The sequence below is a fragment of the Corella eumyota genome, chromosome 6, assembly GCF_963082875.1.
Source record: "Corella eumyota chromosome 6, kaCorEumy4.1, whole genome shotgun sequence".
Lineage (NCBI taxonomy): Eukaryota > Metazoa > Chordata > Ascidiacea > Phlebobranchia > Corellidae > Corella > Corella eumyota.
Window position 1 is genome coordinate 14354732 of NC_137495.1, and position 18480 is coordinate 14373211.

Consider the following 18480-nt stretch of genomic DNA (forward strand, 5'->3'; position numbering starts at 1 on the left):
ATGGTTAAAACATTTAAAGGGGAGCCCATGTATCATTGGTATTGTATAAAAATCCTAATGTTGTGTTATGGGTTTGGGGAGTTGGGTCATTTTATGATCGGTGTCACCTCAAAGGAAATGGCACAGGACGTTCATTTTGGAGACATGGCTTGTTTGACCTTGGACATAAATGTTGAAAAACTGTCAAACACAAAATGCAGAGATGTGAAGAATTCAACACAGTGAGTAGTTGTTAATTTTGCATGCTAATATTATTTTATTGGAAATCAAACCAAGAATTTCAGGTCTTACTCAAAGATGTTACAACATGACAGCAGTGGGAATCAAATCCAGCATCTCAGATCTTACTTAAGGATGCTACAACATGCCAGCAGTGGGAATCAAACCAAGAACCTCAGGTCTTACTTAAGGATGCTACAACATGCCAGCAGTGGGAATCAAACCCAGGATTGCAGGTCTTACTCAAGAATGCTACAACATGCTAGTAGTAAGAATCAAACCCAGGATCTCATGTCTTAATTAAGGATGCTACAACATGCCAGCAGTGGGAATCAAACCCAGAATCTCAGGTTTTACCTAATGATGCTACAGCATGCCAACAGCGGGAATCAAACCCAGGATCTCAGGTCTTACTTAAGAATGCAACAACATGCTAACTAACAAAGTAAATTATTAATAATCCTAATTTTTAGATGTAATCTCATGGGATGGAATGGAACGATATATTGTGAATGGGATTACTCAGGCCAGGGAATAGAATACCAAGTTCTTGCTGGTCCAATATTTATTGCCATTTTTACTGTTATGGGAGTTGTAATGGGAATTGTTGGCGATAAATATAACAGGTTGATTACCGACTATTTTTTATATTTATTTATCCTCAATGTGGAAAGGTCAACTTCACGACCTAAACATAGAGTAACATCATTTACTCTGACCCAGTATCGAGTTGCCTTCAACAGTTTGGGATATTATAAATTACAATAAGCCGATAATTAAGCTGCTAATTAAGTGCTGGCTCAGCAGGAGTTTATACTGTTTATAGCGCCTTACTTAAGGGCGCTACAGCATGAGGGCTTTTTTTTTATAAAATCATTTTTTTTTGAGTTGAAAAATAAATTTTTTTTTTTTTTTGTGGAAATAAATTTTTTTTATAAACTTTTTTTGAGTAAAAGAGAGTTAATAGAAAATGTGCTATTATTAGTAAAATGGTGGTTTTGGAAATATAGTTTTTGGTAAAATGTCAGTAACTCCATTTTCTATGCAAACCTTAAATCTCTTTAAAATTTTTTTTAATTATTTTGCTTTTCAATATTTAAATTTTGAATTAATTTTTATAAAACTCTTTTTATTTTATGGTTTAGAATCCAGATATTATCTGCAAGTGTTTTCTTTTACTCGGTAATGACTTTTACCACCGGATTTGCCGACACTTATTGGTTGTTAGCTTTGCTGAGAGTTGGTTTTGGGGCAGGGTGAGTTTAAAGTTTGTTTCAGTAAAAAAATATTAAAAAAAAAAAAAGTTTTTTGTACCAGTTATTATTTCAAACTAAATTTGTGAGTGAAGCATGGTGTAGTGGTAAGAGCACTTGGCATCACTACATGAGGTTCTTTGTTCAATTCCCACTGCTCTTATGCTAGGGTCTTAACAAACCTTAATAATATCATATTTTTTTGTTTTGTATGTATAATAAATTCTCTTATAAACCTAAAACTTTTTTCTCAGAGAGTCGGCCTGTACTCCTCTTACCTCAAGTTTGGTGGCCGACATTTTCTCACAGAAAGTTCGAGCTTTTGCGATGAGTTTTTTCAACTTTGGAATTTATTTTGGATATGGTTTGGCATTTGCTGTTGGAAATTATGTGACTGACGCCAACATTCTTGGAATGGTGAAAATTTTTTAAATATTTTTTACCGGCAGTACGATGTTGTAGTCAGAACACTTGGCTTTACTACATGAGGACCTGGGTTCGATCCTAACTGCTGTCATGATGTAGCACCCCTTTTTTTGATCAGTTTATTTTTAGGTTTTTTTATTAAATCAACCCCCAAAAAAACAAAATTGATTTAACTTTTTTTAAATTAATTTTTAACTAATTTTTTGTTAATTTTTTCTTAGAGTTGGCGTTGGTGTTACTTTATAGCTGGAGCTCCAGGCATAATTATGGCGATTATTTTATATTTCACTGTCAAAGAACCAGAACGTAAAATTATAGAACAAGCTGAAGAGAAAAACAAATATGAGACAGGCTTTGGTATTTAATACTTTTGATAAAATGTTTAATAAATAAAACTGTTTTTGGGATTTATTTATCCTCGATGTGGGAAGGTCGATCTCATGACCTAAACATAGAATAACATCAGTTACCCCAACCTGGTCTCAAATTGACTTTGGTAGTTTGGGAAATCATTGATTATAATTACCCGATAATTATGCCGCTGGTTAAGTGTTCTTAGCATGAGTTTACACCGTTTATAGCGCCTTACTCAAGGGCTCTACTGCATAGAAGCAGTGGGGATTGAACCCACGACCTTATGTGTGGTGTAGCAACTGTTCTTACCACTACACCATCCTGCCGTTTTCATTATAAGAATTGTATTTTTTAAGTCTGCCGTAAAATTTCTTATTTTTTTGGAGAAATGTTTAAAAGTTATTTGGTCTATTTTGCAAACTATATTTTTAACTAAGCTATTTATAAACCTGGTTATAAATTTTATTATTTAGAAAAGCAGTCGGTGTTAAAATCAATTTTGACAACTTTCAAATGATTTATCAAATCTCCAACTATCTTATTGTTACTGGTTGGGGCTTCATTCAGACATTCTGGTGAGTTTTATATTTATGCAATAAAATCCTTAGTTGGTGCTTCAACATGCCGGTACTAGGAATCAAATTAAGTAGGAATCAGTGCCAGTTTGGAATATTATAAAGATTATAATTGTCGATAATTAAGCTGCTGATTAAGTGCTGGCTTAGCAGGAGTTTATAGCACCTTACTCAATAACGTTACAGCTTGAGAGCAGTGGGAATCGAACCCAGGACCTCATGCAGCAAAGCCAAATTTTTTAAATAATATTTTAATGGTTTATATAGTTTGATTTTTATTTTTTTGGTTAGTTTTTACAAAACTTTTTTCTAATTTCAGGTTCTTTTTTCTTTTTGTTGACTCAAATTTCTCTTCTGCGTGGTTCACTGCACATGAGCATTGAAGCGAACAATTGTGAAGAAAGTGAAGCAATAGTTAATAAAACGAAACTTTAAATTGAAAAAAAAGTTTTTGAATTATGTTAAACATTTATAAATTTAAAAAATTTTATTATGACAATATTTTAATTTTATTAAATATTTATTAGTGAAATATTTTTTATAATTTTTTGCCAAAATTTTTTTAAAGTTATTTTTAATATTATACTAGTGAGTTATTTTAGTTCCTAAATTATTTGTTGCCATTCTTGCTGTTTATATTTTCTAATTTATATTAACTAAACAGAAATTTAAATAATGTTAATTTTACAGTTTTTATTACTTTTAAGATTTTGTATTCCCTTACCTCATAATTACTCCATATTTTATGAGAAATTATTATTGTTTTATATTTCTGAAATATATTTTGTTTTTGTTACTTCTTTTAAAATTTTAGAAAACTATAAAATTGATATCATCTATTTTTTCAGATTATTTTTCGAAAATGCAAATTATTAATAGTGATGTGCCGATCAAAATGGTGATCGTAAATCGTCGATTTTTGAAGGGATTTTGCGATCACCCGATCAAGGTCCAAAATCGGTAATTACGTCACATTTAATTTTACGTCACAAATAAACACGCACATGCCTTAACCACATAGATTCCATAAACTTTTACAGCGCTTTATTTCCGCGCTGGTAAAATTGTTTTTAGTTCTTGTAAATTATACTGAATATTACGGTTAAATATTTAAACAAACTTGTGAATAAGTAGAAGTGTTTAACATACAGGGTCAATTTTTTTTTGTATTTAGTGACAATAATGTTACCGATTGTTCGGACACGTTATCCGATCGTTATCTGATCCGAAAAAAAAACGGCGATCGGCACATTACTAATTATTAAAATACTGTAGAAAGTTTTTTTGTTTTTATGCAACTATGCTTTTACAATTATTAAAATATTTGAATGTTAAAGACATGATTTCTATAAATTGATTTTTGGTTGAAAAGGCTGGGTTTGATTCCCACTGCTGGTATTTTGTAGCATTTGTGTAAGGCCTGAGATCCTGGGTTTGATTCCCACTGCTGGCATTTTGTAGCATTCGCGTAAGACCTGAGATCCTGGGTTTGATTCCCACCTCTGGCATTTTGTAGCATTTGTGTAAGGCCTGAGATCCTGGGTTTGATTCCCACTGCTGGCATTTTGTAGCATTCGTGTAAGGCCTGAAATCCCGGGTTTGATTCCCATTGCTGGCATTTTGTAGCATTCGTGTAAGACCTGAGATCCTGGGTTTGATTCCCATTGCTGGCATTTTGTTGCATTCGTGTAAGACCTGAGATCCTGGGTTTGATTCCCATTGCTGGCATTTTGTAGCATTCGTGTAAGACCTGAGATCCTGAGTTTGATTCCCACTGCTGGCATTTTGTAGCATTCGTGTAAAGCCTTAAAGTTAGTAAATAATTATAAACATGTAAACAACATGTTTATTACATTGACTTTAGTTCAAGGTCTGCAAAATGTTGCAATTCATTAAACACAAAATTACTGAGAATTTCGCAAATATTGCGTAAATATTTTGCAGAACTTTTGTAATCACAGCTGATATTGACCTTATAAAAACATCAAGTGTTATAAATAACTTCCTGTTATTCAGCCATCAATATTTGTCCTAGCTGATACCAACGAGTTTTATTTATCGATATTATAAATGATTAACCAAGTTCAACAACCTTATAACATATTCGCTTACAATTTAAATAAATATTTGTCATCAGGTTTTGCGTCATATTTAGCTGACACCACCATGTTGAAAATACTCAGTTTAATGTAAACAATCAAGTTGTTTGGTATGGGATAACTAACTGCTTTAAAATGTAATAAAATTAACTTGAAAATTTCGTTGTTTAAAAGTTGGTTTGGTTTTTAAATTATTTACATTTTGTTGCTTTTAATTTTTTTTCGATGTCCTGGTAACAGAACAATTTTTTTATTTTTTTTTTGGTTTTTATTTAATTTAAAAAATAATCATTATTGGTAATTATTAAACATTTGCCAGCGTGGTGTAGCGGTAAGTACACTTGTTGCACCACCAGGAGATCGTGGGTTCAATTCCCACTGCTCCTATGCTATAGCACCCTTGAATAAGGCGCTATAAACGGTATAAACTCTTGCTGAGTCAGCACTTAATCAGCAGCATAATTACCGGGCAATTATAATCTATATTATCCCAAACTACCACAGGCAACTCGAGACTGGGTAACTCTATGTTTAGTTCGCGCAATCGACCTTCCACATCGAGGATAAAGATTTATACAAAAAAAACTTGTGACTAATTCTCCTAAATTTAAAGATTGCCTTTTTCTACCTGTTTCAAACCAGCATTTATAAACGAGTGTTCTTTTGCTGGGATCGCATTTTGATTGCTAGGCTAAAGTGTTTAAGGTATATATAGAATAACTTTACGAAAAAATACCAGAATTTATAAACAAAACTTATTTTTAAACAGTGGGGCTCAGGGTCGTACATTTTAATTTTATTTTAACGTAAGGTTGTTGTCAGAATATATTTTATTTTTGAGGTGTAGATAACAGAGGTGGTTCATGGGCTATATAACTAGAAAGGAGGAATAATTTTAAAAAATCGCAGCACCGCGGGATGAGTCTGGCGCAAAATTTTTGATTAGTTGACTGCAGTTTATATCTTGAATAATGTAGGATCTAATAAACTCCTACTATGGCTTAAACAATTATTAAACCCCAATAGAGTACGCTGTAAAGATGGGCATCGATAAGAAGGCCACACTTTATTAAAACAAAAATGCGACACAAACTATATGATACGAAACACAAACTACAAAGTATATAATCAACAAATTAAGTATGGAAGCGAAAGTCTAATTGTGTGTTAAACCTTACTTCAGCCTTACTTTTTTATAAGTTTTTACGACCAGCGAACTAACAAAAAAGGTAACCAGGGCCCAAAGATTTTTTTTAGAACAGCGGGGATTTTGCATTTTAATTACCGCGAAAAATTGTATTTTCGCGTAGTTTTATACAGTTTTTTAGACAGTATTTGAAATAAAATAAGCAGTAAATTAATATTTTTTTTAAAGAATAATGTGCAAGAACATGTCATCTTTCTTTTCCCGTGTCAATTTATTTTTTAATTTTACAAACTAAAACCTATAAAAAAATAATTTGAAAGCGCGCGCTTTTAGGTGACGCAAGACGATGCATTATGATATCACGTATTTTGCAAAATAGGGCCGTATTTCTAAACAATATTTGAAGAAAAAGCATTAATTTATCATTTTTTACACTGAAGAATGTGCATAAATATGTTATTAGTTATTGCCCGTGTTAATGTATAAACATTTATATACTAAAACACAAAGAATAAAACGTTTAAAGAGTTGCCAGAAGATTTGTCCCGCAAAAAAACGGCGGGAAGTCCGCGATGAAATTCCCGTGTATAAAGTCAGCGTAAGACCATATTTTACCGATAATTAAAATAAAAATTTTGCATAAAGTACAGCATATATAAAAGTTTTTATTGGTTGTTACGTTAATGACATATGTTGGTTTTTAGAATATTATTTTTTTTGAAGATTTTTGTCTCAAAACCCTTTTTATAAACGGATTAAATACGGGTGCTTCTGGCCTGCAAAATTTTACGACTAATAGCTTTCGGTCTGCAAAATTTTTTATTAAACTGCGGGGAGCCTGCAGCGTTAAGCCCGCGTATACTTTTAACGCAAGAACATATTTTACCGATATTTAAAATAAAATTTGGCAAAAAGTATAATAGTTAATAAGTTTTAACCGGTTGTTAAGATAAATATATATGTTAATTTTTTAAATATTTCTTTTTTTAAAATGTGTAAAGAAGAAAACCGTGAGGCAGGCGTAAACACAAACAACATAGAAAATACAAATTTATGCGATCCCTTCTAGAAGGCAAATTTTGTCTCGGGTTGAGGTAGCATATGCAGTGCGCACCTGGACACGGCGCACCACACCGTTCTTGTCTAACTTCTTGATGATCCCTTTCGGTCAGAGTTCTCTCTTCGCGTTCTCATTAACGGACCACGTCGCCAACCGTGAAATTCCTCATTGGCTGAATCCAGTTTTGTCGCAAATGTAGCAAAGGCAAATACCCCTTTGTCAATCGCTCCCAAAATTGATCTGCAAGAAGTAGCCCCTCCAAGATCGTCTGTAACTGTCTTCATTGACAAACGTGTCTGGAGGCAGGTCGTTGTCCATTGTTCAGCAACATACTTGGCGTCAATGCCAATTCATCCTTGCAGTCGTCGCTGAGTGGCACCAGAGGTCTGCTGTTTAAAATTCGTTCCACCTCAGCCATCAATGGCGGACAAAACATGAATTGTTCCCGAATGCCCATGCCATGATACTTTGTTACAATGAGCTCGGTTACAATCTGGTTTGATGGAAGAATCATCGGATGTTCGGTGATTAGAGGGACGGTTGAATTATGTAGCCTGCCACCAACGTACATATTGCTTTTGATTAAAACCGGGCTTCAGTTCTTTTAGCGATTAAACTAAATACAACCATAATCAATATTAAGGTTTAAAATATCTGGGTATACTAATGTTCTCTCAATCAACTAGAGTGTTAAGCCAATTATTCCAAGTGTTAATATATTGTCTGGAACCAGATCGTAAAAGCATTTCCACGAGGCTGCTAGTAAAGTCCTTGTAATAAAACGTCATTTAAAGAAACAACGCAGAGTTTGTAACACAATCAAACACTATAATGAACTTAGGGCCTGTACAGTGGTGTGGTATATAACACGTTATATTGTTTACACAATTCCTATTAGCCAATACAGTCACATGTCCTTATTTTACATATTCATCGATTTCTTTCCTATATTGCCTAAAAGTTTTAGGGTTAGCAATAAAATTCTTTTTCAAAGTTTGCAGCCTTTGAAGTGCCATTTTTCTGTTTTTTAGCAGATAAACATCTGAAATTTCGTTGCATGATGTCGATACTTGTTCAGGCTCATGCATAAAGTTAACATTAGTTCGTTGGGACGATTTTCTTGGGTTATGGTCTGAGCCAAACAACGTCCAACCCAACGCCGTATGCGGACCGAAAGGCTGGCACTTTTTGCCGTAACGCCATTCAGAAACCCTGAATGAAAAGCTGCCGAAAGCTTGCAGTACAAATACTTGTATTGTATCTGGAACCGTCATCCAGAAAAGCGTTCACAAATTACTTTGATTGTTGCCCCACACTTTAACTAACACAATCTTGAAACGTTTCACATTTTTAACGCTGTTATGGGAAACCTCGTTGCATGCCACAATAGCTGACTCGCTTTACGGCTCCGGTAGCGGGCTTTAACGTCACTTTAGTAGATTATGACATCACAATTTAACTATAGCGGGCTATGTTGTTACTTTGGTAGATTATGACATCACAATTAATCTATAGCGTCAAATCTTGTTAGACAACAATTCGAATAAGTATTTTAATGCAGCGTTGCTATTATTGTTACGTCATAGTGTCGTCATATCTCGTTTAAAAAGTTTTTTTAATTTTTAAATTGCAGTCGATTTAAAAATTAATCAAGATATAATTTTTGGCGCGTTTTGGTACCTGCGTGTTTTGATACAAAAATGTTGGAAAAGAGGAATGTTATTTTCAATTATTTGTGATAAATATTAATAACAAAATTATAACTAGCTTGTTAAATGAGTTTAGAATAAAACAATTGTAACTTGAAACTTGCCGAAATGAGTTTGAAAATATTTATGTTTTTGTGCTTCTGGTTATGCTTAGCTGCATCCCAAAACAACCAAGTTTGTTTTAGTGCATGTCCCACTGCATCTGCTCATGAACCTTCTGAAACTAAACAAGGTAGACCAGGAAAGATTGGCCCAGCTGGGGAGAAAGGTGAAAAAGGTTCAAGGGGTGAAATTGGGGCAATTGGGGGTCCTGGCGTTAGAGGTGAACAAGGTTTGATGGGTGAAATTGGCCCCATAGGTCCTAAGGGTGAAATTGGGTCAGTTGGGGGCGCTGGCGTTAGAGGTGAACAAGGTTTCAGGGGTGAAATTGGCCCCATAGGTTCTAAGGGTGAAATTGGGTTAGTTGGAGCTACTGGAGAGTGTTCGTGTCATGATGAAATTGTTGCAGTAATAAAACGAGTTTTTCCTGATAAAGCAGGTATTTTGGTTACTTTACATTTGTTAAATAATGATAATATCATCGGCTTACTGTTAGAACCTCAAAACTTAAATAAAATCAATTTTAAGACAATTAAATAACTTTTTAAACCTTGCAAGTATATTTTGTATGGTTTATTAACATTGTTCCTTATATAAACAAGTATACTTAATACAGTGGCATTTTTAACGAGCTAAAACTTATCTGTAAAATTAATTTTATCATAGATATTTAGTTATTGTAGGGAATTGGGTCAGGAGGGCGACCGAAAGGTTTCAGCAATCTATTAAAATACTTAAATATATTCCTAGGTAAAACCTTATTCAAATACAATTCTGGTTAACATACATTATTGGTAACAATATATATACAAAAATAGGGGCGATAATATTACACTACGCTAAATCGTTTCTAAACTAACATCATTATCATATAAAATACACTAACTCCTTTCTCCACAATCACAATTATCAAAAATACAACACACTCCACAACTTCGCCTTCCACGTAAAGCGACACCTTAATCAAATGGTACATAATAGACACAAACTAAATTATTCTGCGATGCGAAAATAAATAATATACTGGGTTAAATAATACAAAACTACATTACATGGCTGTACGTTTTACTGTAATTTAAAATGGATGGTAATTCTATATCAAATTAATTAATAATAACAAGATTCAGGAAAAATATATTCAGTAAAAATCTAACGCACACATAAAAAATACTCGTCACTATTGTTAATGTTTTTTTAAAGGTTTTTACTATATAGTAAAAACTAAACAACAACAGGAAATGTTATCGAGATATAACCTAAATCCAAAATTGGGGCGTTGATATGTACATAGATAGCGTCTATACAATGTTTGACTATTTTAATATAATGACGAAATATATTTGGTTATTCTAATTACCTTATGGGTAATCAGATCTGTCCTTGAATAAAAAGGTATTTCTTAGTTTTCATACCCTTTTCTATAACCAATACATATAAATATTTTTTTTCTGTAATTCTCTTATTGTTAATAAATTTGTACGGCTTTTAACCGCATAGGATGGCAGCGAGTTTGCACAGTTATTTGGGTTCACAGAACGAAAGTTATTATTTTGCCTGAGAAGGGGTTCTTACGTATTCTTTTTTGGGGGACGCGGAATTTTTTATTTTCTAGGATTCCGCCTCTTCTTACTTCACTTTCCTTCATTCTTCGGTTCCTTTATTTTTTGTTCCTTTATTTTCCGGTTCCTCCATTTTCCGGTTCCTTCATTTTCCGGTTCATTCATTTTCCGTTCCTTCATTCTCCGGTTCCTTTATTTTCCGGTTCCTTCATTTTCCGGTTCCTTCATTTTCTGTTTTTTCATTCTCCGGTCCCTTCATTTTCCGTTCTTTCATTTTCCGGTTCCTTCATTTTCCGGTTTCTTCATTTTCCGTTCCTTCATTCTTCGGTTCTTTCATTTTCCGGTTCCTTCATTTTCCTGTTCCTTTATTTTCCGTTCTTTCATTCTACGGTCATTTCATTTTCCGTTCTTTTATTTTCCGGTTCCTTCATTTTCCGTTCTTTCATTCTACGGTCCTTTCATTTTCCGTTTTTTCATTTTCCGGTTCCTTCATTCTCCGGTTCCTTCCTTTTCCGGTTCCTTCATTTTCCGGTTCCTTCGTTTTCCGGTTCCTTCATTTTCCGTTCCTTCATTCTCCGGTCCCTTCATTTTCCGTTCCTTCATTTTCAGTTGACCCCTTTTTTGTACTTCATAATGGGTTGGTTCTGGTTGATAGTGTTGATAAAGTTTGTAAATATTTTTGCTTTTGATACCCCCAGTTTCACGGCGAAAATTACATCACGGCTGTCAATGCAGGTGATTTTTGCCGTTCTTTGCGAACCAGCACCACAGCTGTTTTGAAGCTAGGAAAGCATTTGCAGCGTAACTGATTGCGATGCTAAGTGCTTTTCCTACATTATTATATTAACACCCGATATTTAGTTATTATGTCAGTTTTAATTTAACAACATTTGTATGTTAACAAAACTTTAACCACTCGATCTTTTTACTTAAAATACAAGGTTATTTAAAGTTCAAAAATCAAATGATAAATTAATAAAAAGTTATTTTTTAATTACAAATAAAATCATTTTTTAAATGCCGTTAAATTTATATTTGTTGTCAAATTTTGAGTTACGAGGTTCTAACAGTAAGCAGACAATATAAAAATTTATCAACATTTTGTAATATTTAATTTTACAATTTAAATATTTAAGAGTTAAGCTAAATCATGCTAACTTATAAGATTGATTCTAAATAAACATAAATATTTATAGTTAGTGTTTGTGCGCTTGGGTTAAAAGATGGAAGAATACCGGATAGTGACATCACAGCTAGTTCTTATTATAACAGCTACTTCCCACCATATAAAGCAAGGTTGGATGCTCATACCCATGGTTGGTTACCTAAACAAAGTGAGTTGTTGGAATTATTTTCTATCTTATAATAAAGTTTCACAACTTTTGTAATTAGTGGAAAATAAACATTAACATTGTTTTAATTAATAGACAGGGTTGGGGAATGGATCCAAATTGACCTCAAGACACCAACTCAAGTGACAGGGGTTGTGACACAAGGAAGTTACCGTAATCCTTATTGGGTCACCGGCTTTAAGATATCTTATGGGTCCAGTACATCAGATATGCAGTTCATCCAAAATAATGGAAATGATCTGGTAAGCTTAAATTTAAAACGAAAATTTATTTTGTTTAACTTATTAAAGTTTAGAAACAGTTTTTAATTAATTGGTGTTAATTAATTTAAAAAAACTTATTTTATTAAAAATGTTTCAATTAAAATCACCAAAACTTGTTTTTAAAAGTTGTGTGTTGTTTACAAGCTAGATAATAATAACCAAGCAAATCAGTGTTTAAACAATCCCCATTCTAATTGTTTTGTGACGTCATAGCTTGTTACAAAACTTAATTATGCGTCGTGTAACAATAAAGGGTCTGCGACAGTTTTTGAATTTTTTATTAATCTAAAGTTTTGTAATTTTAAAAATTGACATTGCAAAAATCCCGCGAACCGGTGTGAAAATAATTATGTTGGCTTTTCTTATGTTTGTACTCGGTCTTCAGTCGTTGTTTGACTGGAAAAACGTTTTTTTATTAAAACATGTCCAATATTGCAATATTAATGTTTTTTTAAATTTTACAGGTTCTAAGGCTAAACTGGATTACAATTTTTTACCGATTTTGTATTTCAGTTTTATTATTTTCCAGTGCTGATTTTCTCTTACATTTTTAGCCCCAAATGGGGTTTACTACTTGTTGAAAGACGTTTTTATGTTTTTTCCAAGTAGTAAATAAGTTGTAAGTTTATAATTTAACGCAAGTTATAATCTACTGTTTTCTTAAGGCCGAACGTAGCTACTTTGGTCCCAGCGTTCGAAGTAGCTTGGAAAGTAGTTTATAGTACTTAACTTACTTAAAACAGCTTTTTTTTTAGCCTTAGTGTTAATTAAAAACAGTTTTTTTAAAGTGCAGGCTACATTTAATTTTGTGGTTGTGATTTATGTCCATAAAACTGTTTTTTTGCAAGACATGGAACGTATTTATATCACGTTGCTATGGACGCTGTTCTAGCTCCCTAAAAACAGTGTCAACACGAATGCTTAAGCTTAAATTTATGCACAACTTAAATATAAAGTCGATAACTTAAATTTAAGCATCGTCGTAACATTTTTTTATTTAAAATAGCAAAAATCTGTAACTTTTGGGCAGGAAATAAGCCATCTAGATTGTAATCAGGGGCTGGCAAACACGTCACAATGCCCTTTATAAACATTTTAATTTTGCATGTTGCAGTCCCTTTAAGTTAAATGTGAAGCGATGAACAACGCGCGATTATTAAAGTTATAAAATTTAAATAATTAATATCTTAAACCTGAATATTATTACGTTGAATATTATATTAAATCTTTTTAAAGGTCTTTGTTGGTAACGAAGATAATAATGGTCACAAGTTGAACAACTTTCCTCAACCTATAAGTGCTCGCTATGTTCGATTGTATCCACAAACCTGGCATGATTTTTCCGTTCTTCGCATGGAGCTTTTATCTTGCTAGTAATCACATATTTCTTTCGGTTAATTATTTTAATTCCTAGTTGTTAATTAAAATTCTTTAGTTATGTAATATATTAAAACTTGTTAACTAATTAATTTTATAATTTTGAACAATTAATCCGTGCTATATTAATTAATTCTTACAAAAAATAAAGTTCTGTAAATGTACTAAAATGTTAAGGCTGTAATAGTTGGGTTTATTAAATGTGTGAATAAACATAATGTAACAAAGTCTACAGTAGTAATATTTAAATTTCCTATTTATTTTCAAGTGAACAGTTACTGCAATGTCAAATCGTAGGTCTAATATTTGGTAAGGACTGCAATCAAAGATAGTGAAAGTAAAACAATGTGTAATAAATGCAAATTAGTTATTTTAAGTGGCTGTCCAGGCAACAAAAGAAGTTATAATACTAAGAATTTGCAGCCATTTTCATTGACGAAAGGTTTTAAATGACGAAAGTTTTAGAGACCTTATGAAAGTTCTAGAGCCCAGGTTTGAAATACCATCTCGCACAATACTACCTGCTCTTTAAACAGAGGTGTGGGAAGGATTAGAAGGTGAGATTGAACAAATCTCTCTCGCTTATGCTGAGCCAACTTATAACCGAAGCTTTAACTTCAATTCAATTTAGACTTTTACAAAGGACCACAAATAGCTTTATTTTAGGCTTAACCTAGGCTCAAGATTTCGATGTTTCACGTACAGTTGGTGAAGTTTAAACGGGAGGCCTCCCAGCGACAATGGGAGGCCAACCACTTCTCCGTACGTGGATATTCATTGGTTTCATAAGCGCGTCTGATCAGCTTGTAGTGCCTTTAGAGCGATGGCTTTGACTGTTCGCTTTTTTGAATATCGGATCACCTACGCTATGGCAGGAACTGTTTTCTCTTAAATTTTGGCACAGTTTTCAAGCTTTAGTCCGTTTTATTAGTTAGGTTGCTCGCTAAGTTTTTTGGTAGATGTCTTGCGCTTTATTCTTAGTAGTTAGGTTGCTTGCTAGGTTTTTTGGTAGATGTCTTGCGTTTTAGTCTTAGTAGTTAGGTCGCTTGCTAGGTTTTTTAGTAGATGTCTTGCGTTTTAGTCTCAGTAGTTAGGTCGTACGGTAGGTTTTTTGGTAGATGTCTTGCGTTTTAGTCTTAGTAGTTAGGTCGCTTGCTAGTTTTTTTGGTAGATGTCTTGCGTTTTAGTCTTAGTAGTTTGGACGCTCGCTAGGTTTTTTGATAGATGTCTTGCACTTTAGTCTAAGTAGTTAGTTTGCTTGCTAGGTTTTTAGGTGGATGTCTTGTGCTTTAGTCTTAGTAGTTAGGTCGCTTGCTAGGTTTTTAGGTATATGTCTTGCGCTTTAGTCTAAGTAGTTAGGTCGCTTGCCAGGTTTTTAGGTAGATGTCTTGCGCTATAGTCTAAGTAGTTAGGTCGCTTGCCAGGTTTTTAGGTAGATGTCTTGCGCTTTAGTCTAAGTAGTTAGGTCGCTTGCCAGGTTTTTAGGTAAATGTCTTGCGCTTCAGTCTTAGTAGTTAGATCGCTTGCTAGGTTTTTAGGTAAATGTCTTGCGCTTTAGTCTTAGTAGTTAGGTCGCTTGCTAGGTTTTGTGGTAGATATTTTGCGCTTTAGTCTTAGTAGTTAGATCGCTTGCTAGGTTTTTAGGTAAATGTCTTGCGCTTCAGTCTTAGTAATTAGATCGCTTGCTAGGTTTTTAGGTATATGTCTTGCGCTTTAGTCTTAGTAGTTAGGTCGCTTGCTAGGTTTTTCGGTAGATGTGTTGCGCTTTAGTCTAATTAGTTAGGTCGCTTGCCAGGTTTTTAGGTAGATGTTCTGCGCTTTAGTCTAAGTAGTTAGGTCGCTTGCCAGGTTTTTAGGTAGATGTCTTGCGTTTTAGTCTTAGTAGTTAGGTCGCTTGCTAGGTTTTTTGGTAGATGTCTTGCGCTTTAGTCTTAGTAGTTAGGTCGCTTGCTAGGTTTTTAGGTAAATGTCTTGCGCTTTAGTCTTAGTAGGTAGGTCGCTTGCCAGGTTTTTAGGTAGATGTCTTGCGTTTTAGTCTTAGTAGTTAGGTCGCTTGCTAGGTTTTTTGGTAGATGTCTTGCGCTTTAGTCTTAGTAGTTAGATCGCTTACTAGGTTTTTGTTAGATTTCGTGCGTTTTAGTCTTAGTAGTTGGGTCTCTTGCTAGGTTTTTAGGTAAATGTCTTGCGTTTTAGTCTTAGTAGTTAGGTCGCTTGCCAGGTTTTTAGGTAGATGTCTTGCGTTTTAGTCTTAGTAGTTAGGTCGCTTGCTAGGTTTTTAGGTAGATGTCTTGCGCTTTAGTCTTAGTAGTTAGGTCGCTTGCCAGGTTTTTAGGTAGATGTCTTGCGTTTTAGTCTTAGTAGTTAGGTCGCTTGCTAGGATTTTGAGGTAAATGTCTTGCGTTTTAGTCTTAGTAGTTAGGTCGCTTGCCAGGTTTTTAGGTAGATGTCTTGCGTTTTAGTCTTAGTAGTTAGGTCGCTTGCTAGGTTTTTAGGTAAATGTCTTGCGCTTTAGTCTTAGTAGTTAGGTCGCTTGCCAGGTTTTTGTTAGATTTCGTGCGTTTTATTCTTAGTAGTTGGGTCGCTTGCTAGGTTTTTAGGTAAATGTCTTGCGTTTTAGTCTTAGTAGTTAGGTCGCTTGCCAGGTTTTTAGGTAGATGTCTTGCGTTTTAGTCTTAGTAGTTAGGTCGCTTGCTAGGTTTTTAGGTAAATGTCTTGCGCTTTAGTCTTAGTAGTTAGGTCGCTTGCCAGGTTTTTAGGTAGATGTCTTGCGTTTTAGTCTTAGTAGTTAGGTCGCTTGCTAGGTTTTTAGGTAAATGTCTTGCGCTTTAGTCTTAGTAGTTAGGTCGCTTGCCAGGTTTTTAGGTAGATGTCTTGCGTTTTAGTCTTAGTAGTTAGGTCGCTTGCCAGGTTTTTAGGTAGATGTGTTGCGTTTTAGTCTTAGTAGTTAGGTCGCTTGCCAGGTTTTTAGGTAGATGTCTTGCGTTTTAGTATTAGTAGTTAGGTCGCTTGCCAGGTTTTTAGGTAGATGTCTTGCGTTTTAGTCTTAGTAGTTAGGTCGCTCGCTAGGTTTTTGTTAGATTTCGTGCGTTTTAGTCTTAGTAGTTGGGTCGCTCGCTAGGTTTTTGTTAGATTTCGTGCGTTTTAGTCTTAGTGGTTGGGTCGCTCGCTAGGTTTTTTGGTAGATGTCTTGCGTTTTAGTCTTAGTAGTTAGGTCGCTCGCTAGGTTTTTGTTAGATTTCGTGCGTTTTAGTCTTAGTAGTTGGGTCGCTTGCTAGGTTTTTTGGTAGATGTCTTGCGTTTTAGTCTTAGTAGTTAGGTTGCTTGCTAGGTTTTTGTTAGATTTCGTGCGTTTTAGTCTTAGTAGATATGGGTCGCTTGCTAGGTTTTTAGGTATATGTCTTGCGCTTTAGTCTTAGTAGTTAGGTCGCTTGCTAGGTTTTTAGGTAGATGTCTTGCGTTTTAGTCTTAGTAGTTGGGTCGCTCGCTAGGTTTTTGATAGATGTCTTGCACTACAGTCTTAGTAGTTATATCGCTTGCTAGGTTTTTAGGTAGATGTCTTGAGCTTTAGTCTTAGTAGTTAGATCGCTTGCTAGGTTTTTAGGGTAGATGTCTTGAGCTTTAGTCTTAGTAGTTCGGTCGCTTGCTAGGTTTTTTGGTAGATGTCTTGCACTACAGTCTTAGTAGTTGGTCGCTTGCTAGTTTTTTTGGTAGATGTGTTGCGCTTTAGTCTTAGTAGTTAGGTTGCTTGCTAGGCTTTTCGTTACGTCTTGCGCTTTAGTCTTAGTAGTTAGGTACCTAGCTAGGTTTTTGTTAGATGTCTTGCGCTAGTTGTGTGTATAATTCGTTTTGTTTGTTATAAACTAAGTAGAGGTAGTTGGTTAAAGAGCTTTGCCTTTTGTCCGTCGTTGTCTTTAGGTCGCTTGTTAGTTTTTGAGGTAGATGTCTTGCGCTTGTTTGTTTGTTATAAAAATGGTAAAACATCGTTTTTTGTACAGTTTCTAATTCATGTTTATTTGATAAAACCTTTTTAGTTGAATTATGTTAAGTCAGCCTGTTGTTGTGGTGAAAACACTTGACTTTTCTATACGAGGTCCTAGACTTAAGTCCCACTGCTCTCATGCAGTGGCGCATTAAGTAAGGTGCTATAAACGTTATAAACTCATAATTGCTCATTACTTAAAAAGCAGTTTAATTAATGTGCAATTATAATCAATAATACTCTAACATGCTAAAGTCAGCACTTAATCAGCAGCATAATTATCGAGAAATTATAATCTCTATATTATCCCAAACTGCTTAATGCAACTCGAAACTGGGTAACTCTATGTTTAGTTCGCGCAATCGACCTTCCCACATCGAGGATAAAGATATATTCAAAAAAAACTTGTGACTAATTCTCCTAAATTTAAAGATCGCCTTTTTCTACCTGTTTCAAACCAGCATTTATAAACGAGTGTTCTTTTGCTGGGATCGCATTTTGATTGCTAGGCTAAAGTGTTTAAGGTATATATAGAATAACTTTACGAAAAAATACCAGAATTTATAAACAAAACTTATTTTTAAACAGTGGGGCTCAGGTTCGTACATTTTAATTTTACTTTAACGTAAGGTTGTTGTCAGATTATATTTTATTTTTGAAGTGTAGATAACAGAGGTGGTTCATGGGCTATATAACTAGAAAGGAGAAATAGTTTTAAAAATCGCAGCACCGCGAGATGAATCTGGCGAAAATTTTTGATTAGTTGACTGCAGTTTATATCTTGAATAATGTAGGATCTAATAAACTATTACTATGGCTTAAACAATTATTAAACCCCAATAGAGTACGCTGTAAAGATGGGCATCGATAAAAAGGCCACACTTTATTAAAACAAAAATGCGACACAAACTATATGATACGAAACACAAACTACAAAGTATATAATCAACAAATTAAGTATGGAAGCGAAAGACTAATTGTATGTTAAACCTTACTTCGGCCTACCCTA

The 18480-nt window shown here is 34.1% G+C and overlaps 1 protein-coding gene across 1 annotated transcript; it reads left to right on the forward strand.

The window, feature by feature from the left end:
* LOC145755929 (sphingosine-1-phosphate transporter SPNS2-like) lies at positions 1-3262 on the forward strand. Its single transcript, XM_082572158.1, has 6 exons — positions 1-221; positions 693-845; positions 1365-1475; positions 1727-1889; positions 2120-2126; positions 3147-3262. Exons 1-6 carry the CDS (start codon positions 1-3, stop codon positions 3260-3262), a joined length of 771 nt encoding a protein of 256 aa, XP_082428284.1.
* The last annotated feature ends 15218 nt before the right edge of the window (positions 3263-18480 follow it).

Excerpts from the sequence above, each read along its gene's own strand:
- LOC145755929 (XM_082572158.1), top strand. The coding sequence starts at position 1 with ATGGTTAAAACATTTAAAGGGGAGCCCATGTATCATTGGTATTGTATA. Across the intron at positions 846-1,364 it reads GTTGGCGATAAATATAACAG|AATCCAGATATTATCTGCAA; the intron begins GTTGATTACCGA and ends TTTATGGTTTAG. Across the intron at positions 1,476-1,726 it reads AGAGTTGGTTTTGGGGCAGG|AGAGTCGGCCTGTACTCCTC; the intron begins GTGAGTTTAAAG and ends CTTTTTTCTCAG.